The following is a 26,758-nucleotide window of genomic DNA, read 5'->3' as shown; positions in this document are numbered from 1 at the left end:
TCCAGCCAGTAGCTTTCATCCATAAACTACTGGCTGGATTACATGAACAATATATACTGTTTGTGGAGGGTGACTCATAATGACTCAAGTGAACCATGTTTTCTAATGCCACATTTCCCACCCAGACACAACAAATATAAAAATCCAATGTACTGAGCATAATAATCCATAAACAGAATGAACCATCTCCATCTTTGTCACTCTATGAGCTTTCGTTTAGCACCAAACACCATCAGCTGTAAAGAACTGTATGGGCCTTTCCTGTAGCACCACCCTCAGGAGTTACATTACACTTGCATCATAAAAACACTTCAAGCCAGAAACAATGTCAGTGTATGTATTAACTGTGTGGCTCCTTGCAGACTGCACCCAGGGTTTAATCTTTTCAACCACATTATAATATATTGTTTGTTTGTTCAAAGAAAGCTGTATTTAACGTGATGACGTAACATAAAGGGCACATGACTAACGATGGCAGTGTTTGTCTTAAGAGCAGACGTTGCTGTGTATCCCTGAGCTTTTACATCACACACCTGTCAACAGAGAGACGGAGCACCGTGAACCAGGAGCAGGTGCAGGCTGGCACGAACAAATGTCGACGGAAATATAAAGTCAACTAGGAAACAAACTTTATTGTCGAGGAGGCAAAGCAGCGCGAGCAGGAGGAGGTGGAAGTTTAGGACTGGAAGTATGTCCGCGAACAGCGAGGAGCAGGAAGACGAACTGCTTGCTCTCCAGAGTATCTTTGATCCGGAGGAGTTCGTCCGGAATGAGACGAAGTCTGCCGGAGAAATCCGAGTGTGTGTTGAGCTTCCTACTGACTTCACTGTGGCTCTGAGAGAAGGTAAATGAAGCGACTAGAGAACGATTATGTCATTGAAGGATGTGGATTATAAAAATATAAAAAAGATTGGGAACTAAATGAACCACGTTGTGTGGCTTGTCTTAAAAACTAAATATGGAACAATTTTTCTCACAAAATGATGCTTAAATAAAAACTAAAATTAAGTGGTGCTTATTATGTAAGAATGTTGAAACCAGAAATGTTTCCTGGTTATTTACTTTGGTTATCTTATCTCGTTATGCAGGTGACTCCCTGAGGCAGTATGAGATATCTTTCCTACCTCCTTTGCTTCTGACCTTTGAACTCCCTGCAGACTACCCATCCTCTTCCCCTCCCTCCTTCACCCTCACATGCAGCTGGCTCACAGACACACAGGTAATCACTACAGGCAAAACGTGGGTCAGTCAAAACATTATTGGTCATATTTACAAGGTGTGCCTTGCAAAGGCAGATAGAGAATTGAATGCAGATTGCATCAGTCTGTTGGTCCTCTCCTCCTGTAGCTCTCTGCACTGGCTGCCCAGCTCACTGATCTCTACCAGGCCACTGGAGGCGCCGTGGTGCTCTTCACCTGGGTGCAGTTTCTTAAAGAAGATGCCCTCGGGTTCCTGGACATCCATACTCTGTTGGAGCTTCCCTCTGATGAACACAGCACCCAAAACGAAAGCCAGGACTCACTAAATGCTGCAGATTTCTTAAATAAAGGGAGTGTTTCAGTCTCAGTTCCTTCCAGTTCTTCAGGCCCATTAGATCAAAGTGAGCAAGGAGCTTCTTCTCTGCCAATCCACCCCAGAGAATCCACTCCAAACAAAGACCAAACCCCCTCTCCTCTCTGCCTGACTCCATCACAGGCTCTCCTGTCCCAGCTCTTGATCTACAACGCCACTCAGCAACAGAAACAGTTTGCCACCACAGGGTTTGACTGCGGTGTGTGTTTTATGCGCCGGCTCGGTTCGGACTGTGTGCAGTTGCCTGAGTGTGGCCACATCTTCTGCCAGGCTTGTCTCGGCCAGTTCTGTAAGCTCCAAATAACAGATGGGAACGTCCAGGGTGTCACCTGTCCTCAGGCAGAATGCACTGCCACTCCTACGCCTGCACAGGTACAGTCCTGACCTGTCTGTCTGCTCTGTCTGCCGACTGCAAGTGCTTCATGTTTTGTAAAATTATATGTTTGTCTATATTCTCACATGTAATATTTGGTATATGTGGATATATACTGTCTCATTATTTGATTTTAAGACGCACCTGTCATTTAATTTTCATTTAAACTCTTCTCTAAAAAGATAATCTGCATGATATTAAGCACCATAACCAATGTAACTGCCATATCTTTTTTGTAATGTACCACCCTGAGTCCATATGGTCAAATTTGAATCATTTATTCAAATAACAATAATTTACAATTGTGAACGAACAAATAAGAAGAGTCACTAGATGGCAGGAGGACCCTTTACAACAACCACTCTCAACAATCCTGCTTTTGATTTTGATACCCAAAACGCTCATTTAGATCAATTTACAATAATATAATACAATACTGTGACACCCCTAAATACCAACATATCTGCAATAAGCTAATATTAGGCAATATATTGTAACTAATACTTGGAAAAAGAAACCTCTTGTATCTTAATTTTTATTAACTGATTTCCCTGACACATTTTGTCTCTTCTCTATGTCTATGTTTGGTAGGTGAGGAGTCTGGTAGGAGAGGAGCTGTTCAGCCGCTACGATCGTCTCCTGCTACAGAATACACTGGACTGCATGTCTGGTGTGTTTCCCTGACAAAATGACCAGAGATAAGAATAAGAACATACATTTGTCTGAGGAACTCAAACAATTAGTCACTGCTTAGGAGTGTATTAAAATGTTTTTTGTTTCATTTCAAGCATGTGATTTTCAGCGGCTCTTCTCAAACCAACTGTAAAAACAAAGACTACTACAAAATAACAAACACATAGAAATAACATTTGAACACCTTCTTATCAATAAACACTCTCCCTTTCTTCTTATCCCCCTTCCTCTCAGATATTGTGTACTGTCCTCGGCGTTCCTGTGGTTCGGCCGTCATTCAAGAGAAGTCCAGCAAAGCAGCAATGTGCTCCGCGTGCAGCTATGCCTTCTGTGTCGTCTGCAAAAAGACTTACCATGGAACAGAGGACTGTCAGGGAAAGAAGAAAGTAACAGAAATAGATACAGCAGGAAGTGGTGTGGATCTGCCTCAGTCACAAGGTGCACAAGCATACGTGTCTGTGTGTGTCTGTGTTTTTGTGTTAATTTAGAATTAGCAAAATTTGCACGAAGTGTGTAAATTTGGAAATATATATAGCCTCCTTACTAGTACAATTGTTCATTAATGTTACAGTATGAGTCTCTCATTATAACATAAGCTCGACATCATTTTTTAGAAACAAAATATGAAGTTAAAAAAAAAAGAACCATCACTAAGAACAGTGTTGAAGAAAAGAAGAATTTTTTCATCCCAGTAGCTGTGTGTACTAAAAACTGACATGATAAAAACCATGTTTGAACTTTGCCCTAAATACTGGATGACTGGATGTAAAGAGCTGAAGCTGTAAAGTCGTGAGAATAACAAAAATATAAAAATTATATGCAACAACATGCTATAGCAGGGAAGCAGTTGTTTTATGACCAGCAGCTCTTCAAGCCTGGCTACAAACATTCATTCCAGTTTGTATGGATGCAGATGTGTCTCTGAAGCGGTGCTCTGTGTTGCTGTGTGTGTTTCAGAGGGGATAAAAGCTTTGTGGGACGACTATAGCACTGGCAGTAAGCAGAGGCAGAAGCTCCTGGAGAGCAGATACGGTCGCAACACATTGCAGCTCACTGTGTCGGACTGTCTCAGCGAGAACTGGAAAATCTGCAATAGCAAGACCTGCCCTCACTGTTTCTCCAGAATACAGGTATTTATTTATTCACCTATTACTGCTTACTGGCACATGTAGACAGAAACTCATGATGTTGTGTTGTGTTGTTGTGTCTTTGCTAATACATACATTGTTGTGTTTTGTGTTGTGTAGAAGAACGGAGGATGTAACATGATGACGTGCTCTCAGTGTAGACAGATGTTCTGCTGGGTTTGTGCCGCCAGACTGCCATCAGTTCATGCAGGCTCACATTTTGCGGAGGGTACCTGCAACCATTAGTCCTTCAGCTTCTCTTGAACACGACTGTTATGGGATTTTTGAAGCTGATACTGGTACAGATTTTAGAGGGGGAGAAATTTACTGATTACCAATATGGCGACATATATAGTGAATTTTTGAGCTGGAAAAAAATTTGACTTTTTCTATGTGAATGTTGCAAAGAACTGGAAACCACACACATAAACACACACACATAGTTTTTACATCTGTGCATATCAGTTCATATCAGTCAGACTCTAATATTTATGCTCCTGAAGTTCTCTTTTAACAGACACATAAATAAATGTAATGCATTTATAAATGTAAATGTAAATAACTTAAAAATCATGCTTTCTCATCTGAACACTAAAAACAATAGATGGTATGTGTTATGTGGTATTTGTTGGCAGACCATTACATGTACGGTTTAGTCACACTTTAAACAAGCTGCTGTTTTATAAAACAGACAGACAGAGAAGTGCATTGTTCGTTTAACTTTAGAGATCTCTGTTTTTAAGTTTAACATCTTAACATCACTGATTTCCACTGAAGCTTTGCAGTCATTCACAAAATCGAACCTTGTGACATACTGTGTCATGACCAGTAGAGGGCGCTAAATAACAAGAATGACAAAACACACTGGCATAGCTTTACATGAGATCTTCTTTTGGTTCTATCAAGAAATGCATTTTGCAGAACATGACTTATAGTTCAGTATTTAATAAGTCAAACTGTTATGTGACATGTTTGCTACCTCAGTTATGCTCAGGGTATCTAGTGGTTCTGCAGCTGATTTAGCTTTCTTGTTTTACTTTCATGTGTGATCATTAATTAGATTATTGGTATATAAACTCAGCAAATAGTAAAAAATGACCATTAAAGTTTTCAGTGCCTGTGGAGACCTTTCAAATATATATTCTTTATAAAATAATCTATAATTCTACCATATTCTGTTTATCAGACTATTTGAGAGGCTGACACCAACAAAACTTGCTTAAAAAATTACTTAAGCAATAAATTGTGTATCAAAATTGTTGTAGTTTTTTCTTCTATTGATCGACTGATTGATTAAGTAACTAAGCGTTGCAGCTCCAGTACCTGGAGTTAGAGAGTTAAAGAGGTGCACTGCAACATTGTAAATGTATTGTATTTTAAATAGATTTCATGTGGCACTGTAACCACAGCAACTTTGTGTGCTTAACTGTCTTTTTTTGTCCTCTGAGTTACTTTGTTATTTAAGCACAGAGGAAAAATTGTGATTATCATACACAGTCAGAGATATCAGTTGCAAAGTATTCATCTTTAGCCTCCAGCCTCAAACTGGTAAGCTTTTACATTATATGGCTGCATATCCAGCTCCATATTCTTCAGAAAAGCACAGTACACAATGAAAGACCTCCTAGGGCGAATCATCTTTCACTTTTATGGCCATAAAACAAATACAATTCTTCCAAAAGAACTGATTAACAACAACAACATTTTTTTTCCCCCATTTCACATAACACTGGATGCTTATACAGCAAACTTGCACACTTTTGTAAATTATCAATGTTTTATTATTTTACTAACCAGCCCAAGAACTATAGAAAGAAAATAGCAATTTGCTAAAACCTGCTATATTGCAACTCTGCGTTGTCTTCCTGTTTAAATAAAGAAAATCAAAAGTTCCTTCAAAGGTCACCCTGCAGGTAGTTCTTGGGTGTTTTTTCTTCTTTTGCATCTACTCACTGATTTCCTGTTTTTGAAACATTTCCCTCCCTTCCTCCACTGCTCTGTCATAACAGTGGAACAAAGACCACTGTTGCATGTCCCCAGACTCTGTCTGAGACATGATCGGGAAACTACAGCTGTCTTTTATATTAAGCCAAAAAATACTGGCCCTCTCTCTCTCTCTCTCTCTCTCTCTCTCTCTCTCTCTCTCTCTGTGTCGCTATATCTCCTCCAAGAAAAATCCAGCAGTTTCCACACACAGGTCATCACTTCCTCATAAATGTCTAAACAACTGTTTGCTTTTCTGACTCACAGTTCTGTAGTAGGGCCTGGAGGACTGGAACTGGAACTGAAAGTTAAAATGGGGCTAAGAAACAATACAGAGCTCCTTTTGACTACTGCATACTGCGACAAAGCAGTGATGAGTTTTATAAAACGATGAGAGCCATGAGCTATATTTATATAAAGCTATGAGACAAAAGCACAAGAGCTCCTTTTGCTTTCTGTAAATGCTCCATTAAGCTTTAGATTGACTATAATCAGTATTTTTTAATAATTGTATGAAATGACAATGTAAAAACAGTGTGACAATCTGAACTGGAGCATTTAGTTGCTGAAGGTGTAACCCCCAGTTTGTGCCTCTCATGTTTTATCAATCAATCAATCAAAATACATATTGAATATGGCAGTCCACCAGTGCCTACATGAGTACGAAACAACTTGGGAAAATATTTTTAATTGTGCAGAACCATTTTTTCATCCTGGTGGTGTCTTTGAGAATTCTGAAATTACCACCAGAAGTAATTATTTTAAATGAACCTCTGGGTTTTTCAAACATCGCTGGTTAGTGTTTATTACCTTTTAATTGAATTAACTAATGCTTAACTCTGTGACCTGAATATTTGCTAACACACAGAGTGACAAACATAGGGCTACTGAATTATATATTTCCCTCAGGAGTTGGTGGTGCCCAAATTAACCAGGTGGCCAGACACAAGACTCCAAATGAATGATAATGCGTCAATTGCTGTATGTGTAAATACTGTTTGCTAAGTGTCACCATTGTTTTCACAATGTGTTTCTGCTGTACCTGTTTTAAATTTAATGTTACACCAAAGACTGTTCAATCCCTTGTAGGGATTATCAAGAATATTAATGTTAGATACCCTAACCCTGGAGACAGCTCGAGAAACAGCTAGATTTGAAAAATCCCAACTCCTCCCTTCAGACATCCCTCCAAAATCACTCCTCCAAACCACATTTTTACGTGCAATGATGAGCTATAACACTCAAATGTACTAGAGTGCAAACTGTCATCAATCCCCTAGCTTGGTAGTACACCTACAGACACCACTCCTGCCACCTGTAAATGGCTTCTAAATCCAAACTGAACTACACAGGGCGTAAAGCTACATTTTCAAACTCTGTACTTGTGACACGAAAAACCATTTGTCAAAGGTAAGTTGTCAGAAACAGCTGGTCTTTTTCCACACTTGGCATGTCATTGCAGCAAACACACAGGTGTAACATTATTAAAGACTGCCTTCCATTTAGTGCATCACTAGTGTTGTATAATGTTTTTTCTTCTCTTGATATATATCCTGTATAAATGTCAAACTGAAATCAAAAAATATAGCTGAATTCTGTTTAGCTGCTTCAGTTTCAGGATCCTAGTGTTGTGAATTCCTCTGCCCCTGTTAATGTTATTAGTGACGTCTGTGCTTTCCTTACCGTGAAGTGAAAAGGCCAACGAGTTAGTGACTCAATGAGGACGTTGCTCGATATCTCTGCAGACTCACGAACAGCCTACATAAACCAAATCTAAAGCTGCTTTCAGACCTTTCTTTCTTATAGATTGTGCTCTTATTGAGCAATTCCATCAACTATTTCCTACTATAAATTAAAATTATGTAAAGTTTTAATTGTTACATAAAATCATAGAAGTACAATCATAGTGAAATCTACTTGTACAGTTACCGAATAATTGGATACGTTTGTCCAGAAGAACTGCTGCATTTTCCAGTTAACAAATCAGATGAACTGATAGCCACCGACAGCTCAGAGTGGGTGTGTGTTTGTACAATTGGCTGTGTAGAAAGGGTTAAGATTGATGTGAAAGAGGCAACTGTCAGTCATCTACTTGGACTGTCTGTTTAAAGCAAATGCCTACGAGTGTTTCTGGACCACAATGGTAAAAACTGTGAGCTGGTACCCCTGATAACAAGACACCTATGAACAGAGGATTTTGAAGATGAAAGCAGAAACCTAATCTTTAATCCAACAGATTTGTGATCTCTATTTTGTTCAACACTTAATATAAATACACCAATAGTACATACATATATTAATTAAAACGTAGCCGTACTGAGTAATATGGAAGTTAGACAGACATGTAATGTGCCAGTACTGCATACTGGTGCCCAATTTTGGCACTGATTTCATAGTTGCAAATGAACAAATGGAGGAAATGAGAGTTTGAGGATCCTCACTAAAACAAACTCAAACCTGAGACCAGTACACCACATTTCAGGCAATCTGTTCATAAGGTTTGTGAGATATCCTGCTGACAGGCAAACAAACAAAGTACCAGGGGCAGAAGAACAGCTTTCTTGGCAGAAGTAATTTCAAGAATATCGAGCAAAGCCTGGTTATCAGTGCGGTGGAAACTAGGCTATGTAGGGCGTCTTCCCCCCGCGAGCCAATAACAGCATCATCTAACAGAGCAGTTATTTCACCCGGAGCAGAATTAGCTGAGCTGTGGAAGAGAACACATGAGACACTCATTCAGTGCAATAATCATCAACTCGGCTCGGTTATTAATATCATCTGCACGTTTATTCATCTGTCAGAAAACACACACACGCACACACACACAGCCTCAGAAATCAGTGTATCAGTATATCAGTCGTCCAGGCATCCATTCAGTCAGTCAGTGGTATATTGGCAACATTGTTCAGAGGCACTGAAAGTGTGCTGAGGTTTCCACAGAGAGTACAGGAGTATATACTGTCCCGCAGGGGCGCTGCTAGGAGGTTTGGGGCCCCTGACAGTAGATGGAGGTGAGGGGTCCTGAATTCTGTCAGTGTACAAGACTGACTCTGTCTGTAGACCAGGATACATGGGCTTTGATGTGAGGCAACCTGTTCTATATGTTGTGATTGAGTGACATTAGAAATCAATACAGTTGAAGTGGACAGGCAAAACAAACAGTTTCGAAAGAAATACTTCTATTCTCTTTCTGGAAGAGAGTTAGATGAGGAAACTGATACCACTCTCATATCTGTGGGCTCAATATGAAGCCAAGAGGTGATAGATCTTTTTTACAGCAGTCACTTTGACACGAAATAGTCGGGTAAACGCAGATGCTACCAATGAAAATAATTAAGGCTCCGGTCCCTTCAGGTCAAACAGAGTCAGGGTGCTGCTGTGGGGCATGTTGACTCACTGGAAAGTCTCTGCTGCTATAAATGGAACTGAACCTTTATTAGGATCATTGGAAACACCTGTGTTGACCCGACTAGTTCATGTCAGAATGGCTGCTGGAAATAAACGGGCTATTAGTTTAGCTTTAAGACTAAAAGCAAGGACACAGCTAGTTTTGTCCTCTCTCTAAAATAAAATTAAAAAAAGCTGCCCACCAGCGTTGTTGAATCTTAGTAGTTAAACCATTGTAGCTTGTTTGTTTACATCCATACATAAGCAGTAATATAAAAATCAAGCACATATCCGTGACATATAAAAACCTCTAGTGTTCACTCCCTTAGCTTTTCTTGAAGCTTTTGGCTGAAAGCTTATCATGGCCATCCAAAAGTCAAGAATGAACCTCCACGGTCAACTATTTGTGGCTTTACAAGGAGTTATGTGTTGTAACCATTACTTGTTGAAGAAACACTGGGACCAATGACTTCCCAGAGTCTTGCTGTCACAGTGGAGAAAGCTGCACAAAAGTGCTGGTTCTATGGTTGAACTGTTGTTTGACAAGAAATAGTTGCACTGCATAACTATCACCTGCTGGCACTAGCTCCACACAATGCACAGTACTGAGAGTGATATCAATCTTCTTCTCATATTCTCTTCTAACCCTTGGCAAGAAAGAACCTGTGCCTTTAACATATGCTACTTTGCAAAGCCTGTATTTTGGTTGCAGTTGCAATATATGTGAATGTTCTCAATCACCTAAGTGGCACGGCATCTGAAGAAAATCAAAATCACCGAACAAGAGTTTTGATTGAAGACACTTCACTGTTCAGCCAGAAGGCTTCTTCAGCTCTAATTATTGTGGGAACGTGATTGTAACCAAGCACCCTTACATGACCTCATTTTAACAGCGAATGTGCTACTGGTGAGAATGGTTACCGGACATCACTATTCCCCACAACAGCTGGACTGAAGAAACTTTCCAGATAAACAGAAAAGCGATGACCCAATAATTTGGACTAAACTTTCTCCAGATGCCAGACAACTGATTTGGGCAGCCTTTAGAATTTAAGAGCACAACTTATGCTGTTGCAAACGTTTGCAGCAACTTTTGACATAATTTATGGTGAAGCTATTTTCACAGGTTCTAGTGTTTTTTTTTTTTTTTCTAAACTCACTGTTTCCCATCTGTCCTGGTCTGATCAGTCCAACAGTGCAACACATGGATAAACACACAGAATTACAAATATGATACACGTCCATAACAGCTCCAAATTCTCACCTTGTAAACATTAGGATATAAATTATTGAGAGGCAAAAACAATGGTCTTCACTTGAACTAAACAATATATGATAGCATAACTTTCTTTACAAACACAATTTGTATTTTTCTACTGTATATTCAGTGCAAAATCATGATTCTTTCCAATGCCCTTTTGTAGATGCAGCACAGCATACAGACATTTCCAACCGACCAGTCATATAAAGCTCAGAAAAACATTCTTGAACAGCATCCTCAGTGTCATATTTTCTCTCAATAGTAGAAACATCTCAACAGTTATTAAGTATGACTTTACTCATGCACAAAATAAACCAGATACATTTTATATGGTGCAATATGTAACACTTCTCTGTCATTTACAACAAAGTACTGAAGTTCAACTTAGAAGTAATGGTGCTGAAACACATCAGCAGCATGGTTAATAACAGTGAAACCAATAATTATCAGTATATTATAGTTACCGACTTTTATAGTGTCTTACAAGTAAACACAGTTGGAACGAAGCAAACAGAAACGGTACCCCAGGTATCTGAACTATTTCAACATATTACCAGACCCAACAACAACTAAACAGTCGTTTCTAAGAAGGAATCTTATCAATTTGAGTCAACGCAGAGCAAACAAAAGTGCCAATTGCTAAAATAATAAATCTGTTAACAGTTAATGGCCATATGTAGATGCCTTTATTTACCACAGTGGTTTCTTGATTTTGCTGACTTTGGACTACTTAAAACATTTGCGCTACCAATGGAGATCCTTTAGATGCAGACTGTTGTTTCACTGCAACAATATCCATCCAAAAATAGTTCTGTAGAAAAATACCAGTTTGCTGGCGGTTTGGCACGTTTTAGCTCATTAACTACAAATTGCATTTACGATGTTATTTTAGGCTATTTAATTTCTTTAAGAGGCTTTGGGTGAAATGTTTATTATCATAAATGCTTGTAAATTTAATCATGTAAGAGCCTTTTTCTGTGTCTTGACTCATACAGTAGAGGAGCAGTGGTCTTTTATGTTTCCAAAAATGAAACCAATCTAGAGCCACTGCTGTGATATGTGGTCACAAAAACGCATGGAAATGCCTTTATAGTTTAGTCTCCAACCTGGGGCCTCAATGTAGGTATGAGGGGTCAACATTTAATTGAAGAACCTACCACAAAAGCATGATCTGTTATGTACTTTTTGTCATATTTTTGCTTTGGGGCCCCCTATCTCCCACCCTCTGTCCAGTAAGGTTCCTATGGTAGCTTCATTGTTTGTCCAGAGACCCAGACACCAGCCACTGATACACACTGGAATGACACCACCTGGTGAGCACCATGGTAGCCAAATAGTTACAGTGCATGTCACATAAACCCAACATGGCTAGGATCTCTACTGCGTGTCACACCCCTTCTCTCTCCTCTTGTTTCCTGTCTGCTTTTCCACAATCATCTGCCAAAAAATAATATTAAAGAAAATGTCTCAGTTAATTTGATTAAACCAAACATTATGCAAGAATATGCAACACGTGAGCACAAGAGAAACTTTAAAAGGTCTTAAAACTAGGTTTTGACACATTATTAGCTAATAATTCAAAACCTGCCTAGTTGATGTACTTTAGCTGTGCAAACTCCCTAACAAATGTTCAGTAAGTATCAAAGTACAAAATCCAATCAGCATGCAGTGAACCCGGGACTTCTGGGACCTCTGAGGGTTTGGGACCCCAGGACAGTTGCCCGTCTTGTTCAAAGAAACACTCTGACAAGAAAAACATCAATCTTTGGTTGTCCACACACCACACAGGTAAGTGATGAAGGTTCTCAAGTTTTAAGGGGTCCCCAGCCAAAAGGTTTGTGATCCACCGGTTTTGACAGTCCAAATAGATGACTGAGCAAAGAGAGAAATAGTTTTAAAGTTGATCTCTTCATTTCCTTCATTCCTATCGAGCTTATTATTTCATGCATTTTGCTGAAGGTTTTCAGTAGCTGCATTGGAGTGTGACTCTCATTTTCAATCCAGGAGCCTGTCAACATAATAAAAGGTTATGCTACTCATGCTTTCATGTAATACAAAGCGTGTTATTTTTCTAAGAGGAGGAGGAGGAGGAGGAGGAGGAGTGCTATTATCAGACTGCAACTCTGTCTAATGTGAAGAACTCCTCGACTAGCTGTCTCACCCACAGCTTTGGTTACAGCTCTGCTTTCATCAGCTCCTCTTTGTTCCTTTTTGATTAAACCACAGAACATGGTGAGTTAATAAAACAGCCTAGCATTTTATTTTCTATGTTGTATTTGTCCCTCTCTCACATGTTTAAATCCCAGACCACCACAGTACTTTGTCCTCACAGTGCTTTTCTCCTGAGTGTCCTCGTGTGTGTGATCAGATGTGTTTGTGCTCTGGAGACAGATGTAAGATGTGAACAGCTGCCTCTCCCTACTGCTAACTAAACCAACCAGAGAGAAAGCCAGGATGCCTTCCTTTCACTTCTACACACATCTAATTATGTGACACTGACTGAACTGTGTGGGAGTGTGTGTGCATGCACACAAAGTTGGAAGAGCAAATTAAAAGTGAAATAAGGATGTTTTTTTCCCTTTTGAACTAAATATCTACTATTCCTGTACACTGGAAAGGTGAAACATGTTGGCATCTAAAAATCTCCATGGAATATCCTTTTAACTGCTACATAAAATGATTTTGAGGCAGAAATAAACAATGTTTTTCATTTTAAAGGATTAAAAATAAAAAAAAGTGTGTTCTGTGTTTCAAGCAATCAGAATGTTGTATTGTTTTCATTGTCTTCTCTGAACACAATTAAAGGCACAATAAACACTTTTAGTCATTTCGCATATGACTGGATGTATCTCCAAATGCCTTGTGACTTCACTGTGTTCAGCTGAGCACCACTGAACAGAAAATCAAATAAACAGAAAGAGAAAATTAAATTTGATCTCTATTATATAATTGATCTTTCCAGTCTGGGTTAAAGACTGAAAAACAGCCAGACCTCGGTCATATGGGGTAAACAACAACAACAACAAAGAAATCTGTCTGCAAATCCAGACAAAACACATGTCACTCCTCTGCAGCTGTTCCACACTGCAGTAAAACCTAGTTATGTCCCCTCTAGGAATTGAGATTGATTGGGAGAATTAAATGATGTCTTACAACCAAAAACATTCACAAGCTCTGCACACACTCATTTGCCATTTGCAAACTAATTAGAAGTTTGGAGTTAAATGCTTTTGGCTGCACGCATCACTATGCGTTTCCAACCCGTTTGCACATTTCATCCTCACGGTGCCAGTTTGGCTGTATTGTCGAGACAAAGATTCAGCTTATATGCTGCCTGTGATCCTCCAGCACAGTCAGAAATGATGACTTTTAGCTATAGATGGATGGTACCAGAATCACCAACAAAGAAGGGCATCACCCGAAGTGGTATGGAGGGCCTACAGTAAAATCCACACACAAACAAACAGTGCTCATAGACATTCAGTCATTGCACACTTTGTACAAGATTCCTGATAATCATTAAGTATTTACAATATTTGCTATGCTAACATTAACCAAATAATCAATCATATTCATTTATACGATAATATGTTTACATCTATAATGTAATTTGGAAACATTTACATAATATTTCTGTGGATTCAAAACAACAAGCGAGGTGACAGAATATAGAAAAACACAATACTATAGATTGGTTTCCACTATATTTCCAAAATGGCAAGCCAAAGCTCACTCTTTAGCCTAATTCTCACTAAAGGCACAAACAAGGCTGGCCAGGCAGTAGCCTTCAGCCCGTTACACACCAGAGGACCGCTAAGAGGTCAGCTAAGGCTAACAGATTCACGTAACACTGTTTCCACCACACAGTGCTGTTTGTTGTGCTTTGTTTTCTTAAATTAGCAAATAGTGCTTTGGATTTCATCACCTGTGTCAGGTTGAAAAGATAGATGTTGAATTTGCTCTCTTTTTGTGCCCTGTGTGGCTCTGTGGTCACTAAGTGGCCCTGAAGTCCCTGCTGTCGGGTTTGTAAAAAAAAAAAAAAAAAAATACCTGTACGGCTGAGTCACACACAAGAAGTGAAAAACAAGTCTCAAACTTCATCATCGCCGAGGATTGTTTTCCCAAGCAGTGTTTGCCTCTATGCTTATGTCCTCCCTCAAACCACGTACTTTCTGTTTTCCACATTTTGCACTCTCTCTTAACCATAACCAATCTCTTCGCCAAATGTTCCTGCACATCCTCACTTGTCGTGTTGGCTCTCTGTGCTCCACTAGACCTCTACCTGTACCATAAACAAGCTCAAGATGAACTTGCAATTAATTAGCAGTTTTTTTGTCTTCTGAGTCAGAATGCAAAGCCTTGAAGGAAAGTTGAACGATATCTAAAAATAAAACGAAAGGTGGTGAGTCTAAAATGCAATCTGAATCAGAGCCAAAAATCCACCATTTCTCAGATTTCTTCATGTTGCTGCATGCTTCACTATACAAACTGAATAATACCCGCATCAAATAAATCTATCAAATCCAATTATGACTCCACATGGTAGAGCATTATGTCAAATGTGAGGATTTAAGTGTTTGATCCATATATCAAATGAATTGCAACAAGATCTTGAGGCCATTAGGGCTAATCCTTGCGCTAAATATTCCCCACAAACACGGGCCTGTATTTGCTTTCCTGCACTTTGGTCTTGTACCGTCTATCCTGTCCTACTCTCATCTCTGTTCCCCCTTCCCTCTCATGTCTCTTAGCTGTAGCCGAGGTTCTCCATCTCATGCCGGTATCTCAACTCCGACACTTTAGCTTTGTGCTGCTTGCTCTCCAGATGCTGCCTGAAGTCCGTCTCCTGCTCGGCTCCGCAGTTGCACATGGAGCAGTAGAACTGTCCGCTGGGAGTCACGCACATGGCCAAGTCTCTGGGGATGCGCTGCCTCGGCCTGGGGTTGTAGTACGGCCCTGAAGGGTGAGACGACAGACGAGAGAGAAAATGTTAGTGGTAGCTACACAGTAAGTGGCTGATTCATACCAGATTTATCTCTCATGACAGCTGGAAGGATACTTCAAAGTAGGAATAATGGTTGGGAAGGATTATGTGAGATGAAGGCCAGCAAATTATATATTTTTTTCTATTTTTTTAGTCAACACAATTGTGAACAATCTGAATTTTCCAGAGCCCGAGATCTTATAATTGCTTGTTTTGTCCGACTAGCAGTCCCAAATTAAAAAATATAATCATTTTGAACTCATATAAAACAGAGAAGCAGACAATCATGACATTGTTTGGCAACTCCAGTCCATAACTTTGGTCCAGATTGAACTATCTCAACAACTATGACCGTAGATTGATTGCCATGAAATCTGGAGCAGATATCCATGATGGCATGAGGATAAATCCAAATAATTTTGCTGTCCTCCTGACTTTTCCTCCAGGACCTCCATGAGGTTCCCATTTATGGTTTGTAGTGAAACGTCTTGACAGCTTTTGTGTGGATTACAGTTTTTTCCATTTGCTTAAACGCAATTTTGCAAACTAGGCTGGTTTTATCAAAATACTAACACAATCCACCAAACCACAGACCCAAACTGCAAAACACCTTATATATCCCGCAAAATGAAGCACTGCAACCAAAATCAAACTTTTGCACCAGATGGCACACACTTCATTCGTATTCGTAGATTTTTGTCTAACCAACCACACACTGTTGGGCATAATGAAAAGCACTCTCATCTTTAGTATGCTTTGCCATAATACTAACATAGTTCAAACTGTGGAGAATTCTTCAGATTGTTCACATGCACAGAAATATTTGCAGATACACACACCTGCTATTGAAATATTTATTTTTTATTTTATTTTTCTCCAAACAGGTCAGTGCAACATATGCACAGCAGATATATTTACATTAGAGTGAACTAAAATATGCTCACAAAACAGTAAGCTGAAAAATACAATTGCAGAAAAAATGTCAGAAAAAATAAAAAAATAAAGAGGAAAGCAAAAAACACTGCTCTACCCCGACCTCTCACTCTTCCTCCCCCTCTCATTCAAACCCTCCCTCTTCCTCTTCCTCTCTCAGCAATGTCTTCCAAAGATGCTCACCTCTGGTCTTTTATTGCTTACTTCCTGATTGAAGTGTTAACAATTACATAACACCTGTTTGGCCAGGTGGCACATGTAGTGTCCAATGAACTCATGTAGTGTCATTTTAAATGGCAGTGTTTTGAAACTGCAAACATGTGACTTTATGTCGGATTGTTGTGTCTTATGCAGAGAGCCGCGTTCAGTACACTTAAAAAGAGCCACTTCGAATTGCAAAATGTGTGTAAAGCAGAAAATGTGTTTAAAGTTTTGGAGATCTGAGATGAGGTTTTGCTCCCTGTGTGTCAGTTTAAATATTTGTGCTATCCATGTCATTTCAGTGTGTTAGCAACTGGACAAAACTGTAACATGAAATTTGGTCCTGACATTCATGCCATCCTCAGGATGAACTCTAACCTAAGATGATAAACGTGATAAACATTAGACCTGCTTCACATCAGCATGTCAACAATGTGATAATGAGCATGTTAGCATGCGTTTTAGCTGTTCACACAGCTGCTTGCATGGCTGTAGACTTTCGGTGATCTGGGATTACAACTAGGTGGATCATTTGAAAAAGAGTATTGCTTGCTTGTGTTTGTGTGTGTGTCTGTGCATGTGTGTGTTAACACAGCAGAAAAACGAGAAGAAGATAGGAAGAGAGATAAAAAGACAGAGAGAAGGAAACCGCAGGAGAGAGTGAAGCTATTTTTGGGGTTTGTCCATCAAGAAAACTGATTAAATCAGCAGAACGTGGTGGTGTGTGTGTGTGTGTGTGCGTGCATGCATGTGTGTGTGTGTGCGTGTGTTTGAGTGGATGAGAAAGAGCTTGAGAGAGGGAGGGAATTGGCTCCACTGTATGAGTTATCCTGCTTTATCTGCAGCTGAGGTACTCAATGGGCAGACATAGACATAGCAAAAGGACGGCAAGAAAGAGATAGTTGTCTGACGTCAGCAGAAAGTCTGACGTTACCTATTCTGTATCTGTTTTCACACACACACACACAAAGGTGAAAGCAGACACTGTGAATCCATACATCAGTTTAAACCCTGGTAAAATGTGTGCAACCATGCTGCCCTCACTGCATTGTGTGAGCTTTTCCAAACACATCAGAGGAGGTCAATAAGTGGGTGCTCCAGAAAGTGTAAAAATCAAATGATGATTTTAAGATTATTTTTTTGGCCTTTTCAAGCTTTATTTTGATAGAGACAGCTGAAGAGTGACAGGAAATGTGGGGAGAGAGAGATGGGGAATGACATGCAGGAAAGAGCCACAGGTCAGATTCAAACACAGGGCTTCCGCAGCAAGGACTGAGCCTTTACACAGAGAAAGCCTCAAAGGCTGTTGAAAGTAATGTAACTGCTGGTAGAGTGGACTTAAAATCAAATACAAAGCTGACTTTGCCAAGATAGCCATAAAAATATGTGCAATTTTATTGAGACACTCTAGTCATGTCATTTTCTAGTGTTTCTTAGCGTAGTGCTATGTATTTTGGTCAGCTGCAGCACTTCTTCACTGACATATTTCAATGACATCAGTGGATGGAAGTACTACTTTTGACTTTTTTCTTTCCCTCAGGGAGTCCACTACAGCTCAGTCAGTTTTAGTGGGGACTGCTGGATTCTGTAGATTCGAGTGCAAAGGAAGTACTGGAGTGTGTCAAGAGGAGCTACATTTCCTTTGAGAACACTCCAAAAGAAACAGCCTGTGTCACCGGGAACAAAGAAACAGTTGACAACTGATTGTTTCTCTGAACTCACTTTGTATGTTTTCACATGATATTTCTGTGGTTATAATAGCTAAAAGAGTCTAGTTGCTTTGCATCTAGAAATTTGCATCTAAATTCGCGTCAGAGAGATGAGTGTGTTTTTTATAGCTTTTACGATTTTACCTGGCATGGAAGCAGGTAGCTGCGGGCTGCGGCGGTTTTTCACCAGCCTGTACTCACTGCCATCTTTCCTGTTTCGTCTTGGGGCTGCTTCATTGCTGCCTTCTCTGAAACAGACAGAGCCAGAGTCAAAAACATTTTCACACAATCCAAATGGTCTACACGCGTTTAGCTTGGCTACTTCTGTAATTATCAAAGCCAAAACCAGCTATGTGTTCATGTTTAGTTATTAAGTTAATTTGAGGCCAATCCACTCGTGAATAACTTAAATCTAGAGACAAATACTGTGTTGGCTCATTCTGATTTACATTAATACACATATTTTTCTGGGATGCATTTAATTCATTTAGGAAATCTAAATCATGGCTTCAGCTCAAGCTTTTATTAGATCTGCAAAACAAATCATGGCTTCAGCTCAAGCTTTTATTAGATCTGCAAAACAAATACTAATATACTTAGACCTACATGATAACAGAGTTCTGTTGGGCCTCAGCGAGCCGTAGTTTCTTGGCGTGGTTCTTGCCCTGGTAGTGGGCCTGTGCAACTGCCGGTGAACTGAATGAGGCGTCGCACAGTTTACAATAGTCATTTTCTGTGGCCAAGATGACCCGGGTCGCCCCCTTGTACAACGCCTGCAGGCACAGGACAAAGCAATGCAGTGTTTGTGGAGAGAAGAGTTAGGGAGTAAACAGTGAGCAAGAGAAAGAAATGTTTAGGTCCAGTGGGAAGAAGAAAAGAACAACAACTTCTTAAGATTTTCTACTGGAAAATACACACTGATACTACATCGTGGAAGGAATCACATTCATGTGCTAAAAGCCAAAACAGCCATATTATTAGTCTGACATATTTATAAGATTATGAAAACATGAGTCACTTTAGCTCTTGGTAGCAACGAATAAAAGAGAATTAGGGAGAGGGAGTGCACAGAGAGTGTGTAGAGACAGTAAATTGTCTAGCAGTGAATGGATGATGTGAGTTTCTACTGTTCAAATGAAGCAGAGTGACTCTGCAGTTCCCCCTCAGAGGGAAACGACCTCTATCAGCAGATTGGCCACTTTAGAAGCAGTACACCCACTGACTAAACTAAAACTGTAACATTTAGGTAGGTTGGTTGCTAAGTTGCTAAGTTTGTATCTGACCTGCCTGCCTGCGTCACTGTCGTTGGATCCTGAGCTGAGGGATGTCTGGCCAGCCGCCTCGAGGACTTCAGGGATCCTTATGGCTGGAGGCTGTTGACTGCCAGCGTAGAAATTTCTTAACTTTTTACTGTGGTTCTTCCCCTAGAAAGATAAGGAAGTAGAAACGTCTGTTGAAAATTTTTACATGTTTTGTACATGTGTAAATGTGTGTTCTAACTGACCTGGTAGTGAGCCTGTGCCTGCTGAGCGGAGTTGAGGGTAACATTGCAGAGTTTACAGTACAGCGGTTTACACAGTTCACCCAGCCCCAGAGAGTCCTCCTGCTCCTCCATACCCAGCGGGGAGCCCTCATCCTGGGGCTGCTCGCTGGCTGGGGCTGCTTGACCTAGGAGAGGACCAGGGATGAGGCAGGACACTGGGGCAGGGATGAGGGCTGGTCCTGGGGGCCTTGGGGGCATCTGTGAGGGGTCTGGGCTTGGAGCAGGAGGGGAGGACAGTGGGCTTGGAGGGAGGGCGAATCGGCCAGCTCCTGGTGCCACTACAGGTGGGGGCACCAGCGCATGTGCAGGGTTTAAAGGTGGAGGCCCCAATGGTTGTGTGAGGTCCATTGTTGGAGGCACTATTGCTTGTGTGTGATCTACAGGTGGGGGCCCCAAAGTGTGTGTCATCGGGGGAAGCCTCAGTGGCTGAGCTGGGGCCATTGGAGGGGGGCCTAAGTTGTGTGGTGGGGTAATGGGGGGAGGCCTTAACGTGTGGGTTGCAGTTATAGGAGGGGGCCCTAGAGTCTGGGTAGGAACCATAGTTGGGGGTCCCATTGCCTGAGCAGGGGCTAGAGGTGGTGGGCCGAGAGGCTGTGTAGGTGCCATTGGCGGAGGTCCCAGCTGGTGCAGAGAGTCCATGTGTTGGAATGGCTGCTGGGGGTGGCTGAAGAGACTCAGAGGAGGCTTCAACATGGTTTCTGGACCTGTTGACATCAGAGGCATTACACATTACATTTAGATATATGTATAACAAACCAAACACGTTAATTACAAGGAAATTAAAAATATTTCAGCATTTGCACAATTTCACTCTATATTGTACAGCAAAAGGGACTTTAATGGCTTTTAACACTCCACAGAAGACTGATGACTTTGATGATCTCCTGACTTTCCATCTAGTGCCACAAACATGTCAAATGTTTACTTATCCAGTAAAATATCTAAATAGACGGATTGCAAAATTTGGTACAGACATTCATGGTTCTCAGATAAATTATCCACAAGTGTTTTTGACAACGCCCTCACTTCTCCTCTGGCAGCACTGTATGGGTTGAACTTGTTATTCTGCATCTTTATCTGGGACTGCATCAAAACACACTTGAGAACATTAGTTTTAATAATTTGGTATGACCAAATTTATTAAAGATGAGATCAAATCTGTAGTATGAATCGGGGAAAAGCATTACAATGAAAGAGCTCAATCCACTAACATGGGTGTGATCTCTTCTGGTAGGTTTGTCTTCAAGCAAGGCATCTAGGGAACTGGGTTTGAGTCTCGTATAAAAAAGGAAATTGCTTTATAAATCAACCAGAAACCGAGCCCACATTTCTTATCATTACACGTCACTTTCACTGAATAACTGTAAATATGTTTTTAAGATATCCTACTGACTGACAGACAAAAACAAACATACTGTGAGTAAAACATCAGATAGATAAAGATAAATATGTAATTTTGCAGTTTTGCATTAGACTGTTCACGATGCCTCAGATACTGCACATCAAATGAACGCTGAAAAGCAACTGAAAATCCAACGACCAATGTACAGTGACACTAAGAGAAGACATTTACTTCATGGCGCCCTGAGGCAGGGGAGATGTGAAGAGATTGGTGAATGGAAACACATTCTCGGACAGAGGAGCTTCACACTCCAGTGGGCATCAGAAAGATTAGGCTGAGCCTGCAGCGCCTGCAGTCATGCATACGGTATGTTACATACATGCATGTGCACGCACACAAACAGAGGCGCTGACAGTAAAAGCTTCCCCGCGATCAGAAGAGATCACAGCCTGAAGTGTGACTGCCTGAGTAGGCTGATACACTGTATGTGTGCGTGTATGTTCATGGTAGGCATGGTTGTGCATGTATAAGAAAAACAGAAAGAAAGCCCTGTGCTGATTTGTGTGTGTTCATTTGTGTCGCTCTAATGCACCATTTGGTGTATGTGTGTGTGTATAACTCCATATATTCTTAGGTCAGTAATAGGCCAACAGCTGTGTCAAAACTCACTGTGCTGGAAGCTTTTATCTGGAATCCAACTGGACGGCCAATGGCAGTGATTCATGAACCCAAAATAACACCTCGGAGTGTTTGTGTTTCCGACTGCTGGTCGCTGTCAGTCTGTCTCATCTGTCTAGTTGCCTGTCTGTCACCTGGCCTGGCTGACCTCAGGAGAAAGGTATGCTGGACAAGGCACTGACCTTACTATAGCTATGTCGCCTGCAAGACGAGACCGTGGAAGATTCAGCAGAGCTGGATGAGTACCCTATAGATCAATGTATCAAGTAATGTTATGCAGCAGTTGCATATAAGTAAGTATCAGTTTTGCTGCTCCATTCACATTGCGAGTGTTGTGAGTTTTATGTTTTGCTCATCACAGGTTTTATATTTGCTGGCAGCAACAGTGAGAAATTGGGTTGAAAGTGTTGGCTAGTCAAAGAAAAGCAGTCCTAACAGCTTCATTAACAGAACATCTGAAGAAAGAGAAGTCACAGACACACATAAAGTGGACTGCAGGACCATTACAGCAATGACAGCTTCAATAAAGATGGAGAAAAACATGGTTTTAATGCTACATGCTCTGAAGTTTTGAGAAGACTGTGTTTATAAATGTTTACATTTATCACTGTTGAATCAGACACATTCTCCCGATTAACACCTTTGAGAACCAGATCCACCAGATAATAACATACTGCACATCATCATCCTCAGCTGCTGCAGCAGCAGCCTCAAGAAACACTTCAACCCTGATTGAGACAGCCTGCACAGCAGGCCAGAAACATCGCCACAGCAACCATTATAAGCAAAAAGGACAGCTGACCCTTCTTGCTTCATATTATCCATTAAGTAGTTCAGAGAGCACATTGTGCCACCGCACAAGGGAAGACTATTTAAATACATGGACACTGGCTGTACATCAGTTACAATAAAAGCTTGGCAGCTGTTTTCTCAACACTGACCTGTTCTTCTTCATCTATTGGTGACACTACCATATGTAAAAGTACTTTGCATCTTGATATTACGTAGCCATCACTGTGTCTGCAAACAAAACAGGGGTCAGACAGGGACTGCATGAGCTGTTGGCATGACAGTGATCGATACAATCTCATTCAGCAACATATTCCTTCTAAATTACATCTTTAAGAGTTAATTTCCATGAATTTATTAGTCTTGCATTTTATATATTTCAACATGAGCCCCAATCTTATTTTCTCGGCATTTCACACCTTCTGTTAGGCTTAACTGACAGACCTATTTCCCTTCAATCCTGACTCAAATCCCCACACTTCTAAGGCTCCATCATCAAAGTAAACTCTTAAAACAAGGTCACATGCTTCAAGCCTTACAGCAAACCTCTCTATTTTGTTTTTGAATTCCATGTACATGCTGATATTTTCACTTCAATTAATTCCTCTCTTGTCTTCGTCTCAACAAGATAAAGGATCTACAACTGCCTCATTTATTTGCACATGTATATTATTATTATTATTATTATTTCTGTTTTGTCTCAGTTTTTGCTCCAGTGTATTAAGCAAAAATCAATCTGTTCATAACCTGACACCCTGCTATGATCACAATATGCATTGTGAGCAATGATTGATTGGTTCTGAGGGAAACTGGGCGAAATCATAAAGCTCCTTTGATCACATTTGTGAGCACATTTGCTTTTTATATCAAATGTTATGGCCCATGATTGACTAAATCTCTTTATTCTGCCTAGGTGACAGTATAAGAAAGCAAAATGTGCCCTTATTATTCAGGAGGCAACTCAGAAAACCAGCAGCCACAAAAAAATTAATTATTAGCTGTTAGTATGCAGATTGCAAATAGTTCTTAGTCAACAATGTGGTACTCGATACCACCATTTCCGTCTATTATGATACAAAATAGGATCCGCTCACAGGAACATCATAGGACAGCGAACAGTGCAGCTTCTAATTATGCCACTGTACATGCTAACATGAAAATCTGTGCTGATTTTTGAACCAGAACAGAGGTGTGACAAAGCCAAAAGCGTGTTCTTTCATTTTAGCCGTTACTTTTCCATAGTTTTAATGTGAGCTAGTTAGGCCAAGGGCAGTTTTGTCCTCTTCCTCAGAGACCCAAATCCAGGCCTGCAAAGTGCAGACTACAGAGCTGCAGCAACCAATGCATGTTCACATCAGTGGACCTTGCTGCAAAGTCAAAAAAAACCCTTGGTTTGCATTTGAGCTTTTGGAAAGGACATAATCAACTTTGCAAGTCAAAATTAGGCTTATGTAATATTGCTCTGAATTACAAGGCAGCGAGTGATCAGTAGATACAACACAGCAATGTGCAGCATATTTTTGGAGAGATATTGTACTGTATTAGTTCAGTTCCATAGATATTTTTGAGCTTGGCTCAAGATTTCTTGGTTTGCTGGTTTCGAACCAAGCCACAAAAAAAAAAAATCTTGTCCTGCAGTCTGATCATCTCATGGCCTCCACTGAGAATCTCTAAATAGGCCAAGTGTTCGTTCTCTCTAGAGTTTTTCTCGCCATACTGTGTTGTATCACATCAATTATGGAGCGATGAGAAGCACATGCCTCCTGCACTAATTCCATCTGCTTCACTGGGCACTGGACGAACGCAGAAAGACCAGATACGTTTTCCTGTGCCATTAAAGTAAATCCTGGCTTCTGCTTTTACATCTCGGTCTCACTGAAGGTTCAGAAATTATTCACAGTAGTAGTTACCATAAAGTGAGTTGTGACCTCCTTTAAAGGACTAGTCACCTGACCTATGCATTGAGCAGTTATCACTATATAAACTAGGAACAGACATCGAACTCCCTGAAACATAATAATAATGGATTACGGATAGTAATAATAAAATTCTAAATTTAGCTGATAAAATACTGGAAAATTCAACTGACAACAAATCTTCAGTTTTGATTAATTAAATCTAGCAAATATTTACTAGTTTACTTTTCGATTGACTTAAATGTGGTGATGGTTTGCACTTCCACTGACTTCATTCTATTTCAACATGCCAGAGGCCGTGTGACATGACAGTTTAATGGCAGGAACATTTCTGGGTGAACTGAACCAGTCACATGATGTAAATCTGGATAATCTATGTAGGTGCATGACTGTGACATATGCTGGCTTCAAGTCTCTAAAATCTAAAGGAAAGCCAGTTTTGGCAGAGACTGTACAGGTGCAAGGAAAAAAACACTTTACTGTGTAATTGCCATATGCCACCATCAGATGTGCAGATCAAGCAGTGCAAAAGCAAGAGTGAAGGGAGCAGCGACGACTCAGTTTCTATTTCTTCACTTGTCCTGACAGACTACTTGATTGATGAAAGTGGACATTGCACAGATGCTCTAAACTGTTTGAAATTACAGTTAGACATCAGCCCAAACCTGGAGCTTTTCCGACAGTACAGTGCGAGTATCTCGACAACCTCAGATTTTGCATCGCAGCATCCATAAACTGATGGCTGGTGCACCCCTCTACATGACATGATGATGATGACAGCAGCACCAGGGCAACCGGCTTCAACATCCACCTTTCCCTGTACCATCTGCAAATGTCTCTGGTTAGATTTTCTCCATCCCTGCACATTAGCGCAAAAGACCGCTGACAGTCAGAGAGGGGGGAGATCTTGTATGGCAAGCCTCTCCTTACCTGGCAATCGAGCAAGATAATGGCTGCTGTCACCGTAGCTGACAGGCGGCGAAGTGTAATTTCTGCAGTATTCTGCACTCTGGTAGTACGCTGCATCCCCGTTCTTCAGCTGCAGCGCCATCATCGCAGTCACATCCCTTTGCCAACTTCTCTTCTCCAAAAAACCGGGCGGCCAGGGCAGGATGACAGCCCCTACCACACGCTCAGACAGTGTGGCGTTCACGGGAGGGGTGTTTCCCAGAGGAGAGCGAGAAACGGGAAGTGACAGTCAGAGACAAAACGTGTTAACCCACATTATGTAAACATATTGTATGTGAGAAACGTCGACAGGCACGTTCTCAATCGAGATACTAGCTTTTAAGAAGAGACTAACCCTGCCGTGCTTCCCCTCGCATCCCTCCGCTAGTTGGTACAGCCCATTTCCGATGCCACCGCTGTTGATTTGCATGGGTGGTAATCATGACACATTGTATAAATATGTTACACCTCTGTGATACGCTCGCATCACCCGTGCGGGCTATTTATGAGTCTCAACAGCCGGGCGGGTGAAGTGATGAACGTTTTATGGAAATAAGCTACGAAAAGACAAAAAAATAAATATATATATATTTTTTTAAAAGAGGGGCTAGAAAAGGAAAAAAGAACTGAAAACTAGATTAACAAAAAGTAAAAACAAGTATTTTATTGATATATTATATTATATGATATTATATTATATTATATTATTAGTTCTTCTTCCTCTTCTTCTTCTTCTTCTTATGATGATGATGATGATGGTGATTATTATTATTATTATAGTAGTAGTAGAGTTCATTATACTGTAGCTTACAACACTATAGCCTACTATTCAAATATTTCATATATTTTCAATATTACCACATAGTACTGAACGTGGTTAAAGAAAGGTAATATATATATAGGTATAATATATATATATATATATTTATAATAGATATATATATATAAGTAATATTAATATATATATATATACTATCACCCCACACTAAAACACACACACACCCACACACACATACATACATACATGTGTGCATGTGGTATATATATATATATATAATATATATATATATATATATATATATATATATATAGTATATATATATATATATATTATAGATAATATATATATATAAATTTCCAGACCTTCAGCCCGTCTTTTATGGCCCTGTAAAGTGTGGATTTCCCTCCGTGGCGATCAATAATATCTCATCTCATTGTGGGCTCCTTCAGTGTCACACCCACAAACACTGTGTTTGTAGGTGTGACACTGAAGGAGCCCAACACTGCACAGTGTTTGTAAAGACGCTTTGCATCCCTGT

At 40.3% G+C, this 26,758-nt stretch overlaps 2 protein-coding genes and 1 long non-coding RNA gene across 3 annotated transcripts; 1 reads left to right on the top strand and 2 right to left on the bottom strand.

Annotated features, from left to right (window-relative positions):
• Window positions 1-24: 24 nt before the first annotated feature.
• LOC104933276 (E3 ubiquitin-protein ligase RNF14) lies at window positions 25-6,088 on the top strand. Its single transcript, XM_010748683.3, has 7 exons — window positions 25-844; window positions 1,089-1,219; window positions 1,348-1,944; window positions 2,537-2,615; window positions 2,873-3,076; window positions 3,596-3,768; window positions 3,886-6,088. The coding sequence occupies exons 1-7, from the start codon at window positions 691-693 to the stop codon at window positions 4,009-4,011; spliced, it is 1,464 nt and encodes a 487-aa protein (XP_010746985.3). The 5' UTR covers window positions 25-690; the 3' UTR covers window positions 4,012-6,088.
• LOC109139164 (uncharacterized) lies at window positions 2,501-3,936 on the bottom strand. Its single transcript, XR_002042103.2, has 3 exons — window positions 3,862-3,936; window positions 2,823-3,005; window positions 2,501-2,625 (listed from the first exon to the last, which is right to left on the bottom strand). It is a non-coding gene; the product is annotated as an uncharacterized LOC109139164 (long non-coding RNA).
• A 2,428-nt stretch (window positions 6,089-8,516) lies between the features above and the next one.
• Window positions 8,517-25,761, bottom strand: zmat3 (zinc finger, matrin-type 3). The gene is made up of 6 exons (XM_019261772.2): window positions 25,422-25,761; window positions 19,728-20,470; window positions 19,507-19,647; window positions 18,830-18,996; window positions 18,368-18,471; window positions 8,517-15,352 (listed from the first exon to the last, which is right to left on the bottom strand). Exons 1-6 carry the CDS (start codon window positions 25,543-25,545, stop codon window positions 15,144-15,146), a joined length of 1,488 nt encoding a protein of 495 aa, XP_019117317.2. The 5' UTR covers window positions 25,546-25,761; the 3' UTR covers window positions 8,517-15,143.
• Between the last annotated feature and the right edge of the window lie 997 nt (window positions 25,762-26,758).

Source organism: Larimichthys crocea, chromosome XVII (assembly GCF_000972845.2).
Source record: "Larimichthys crocea isolate SSNF chromosome XVII, L_crocea_2.0, whole genome shotgun sequence".
NCBI classification, from domain to species: domain Eukaryota; kingdom Metazoa; phylum Chordata; class Actinopteri; family Sciaenidae; genus Larimichthys; species Larimichthys crocea.
This window is presented reverse-complemented; position numbering and strand designations above follow the sequence as displayed.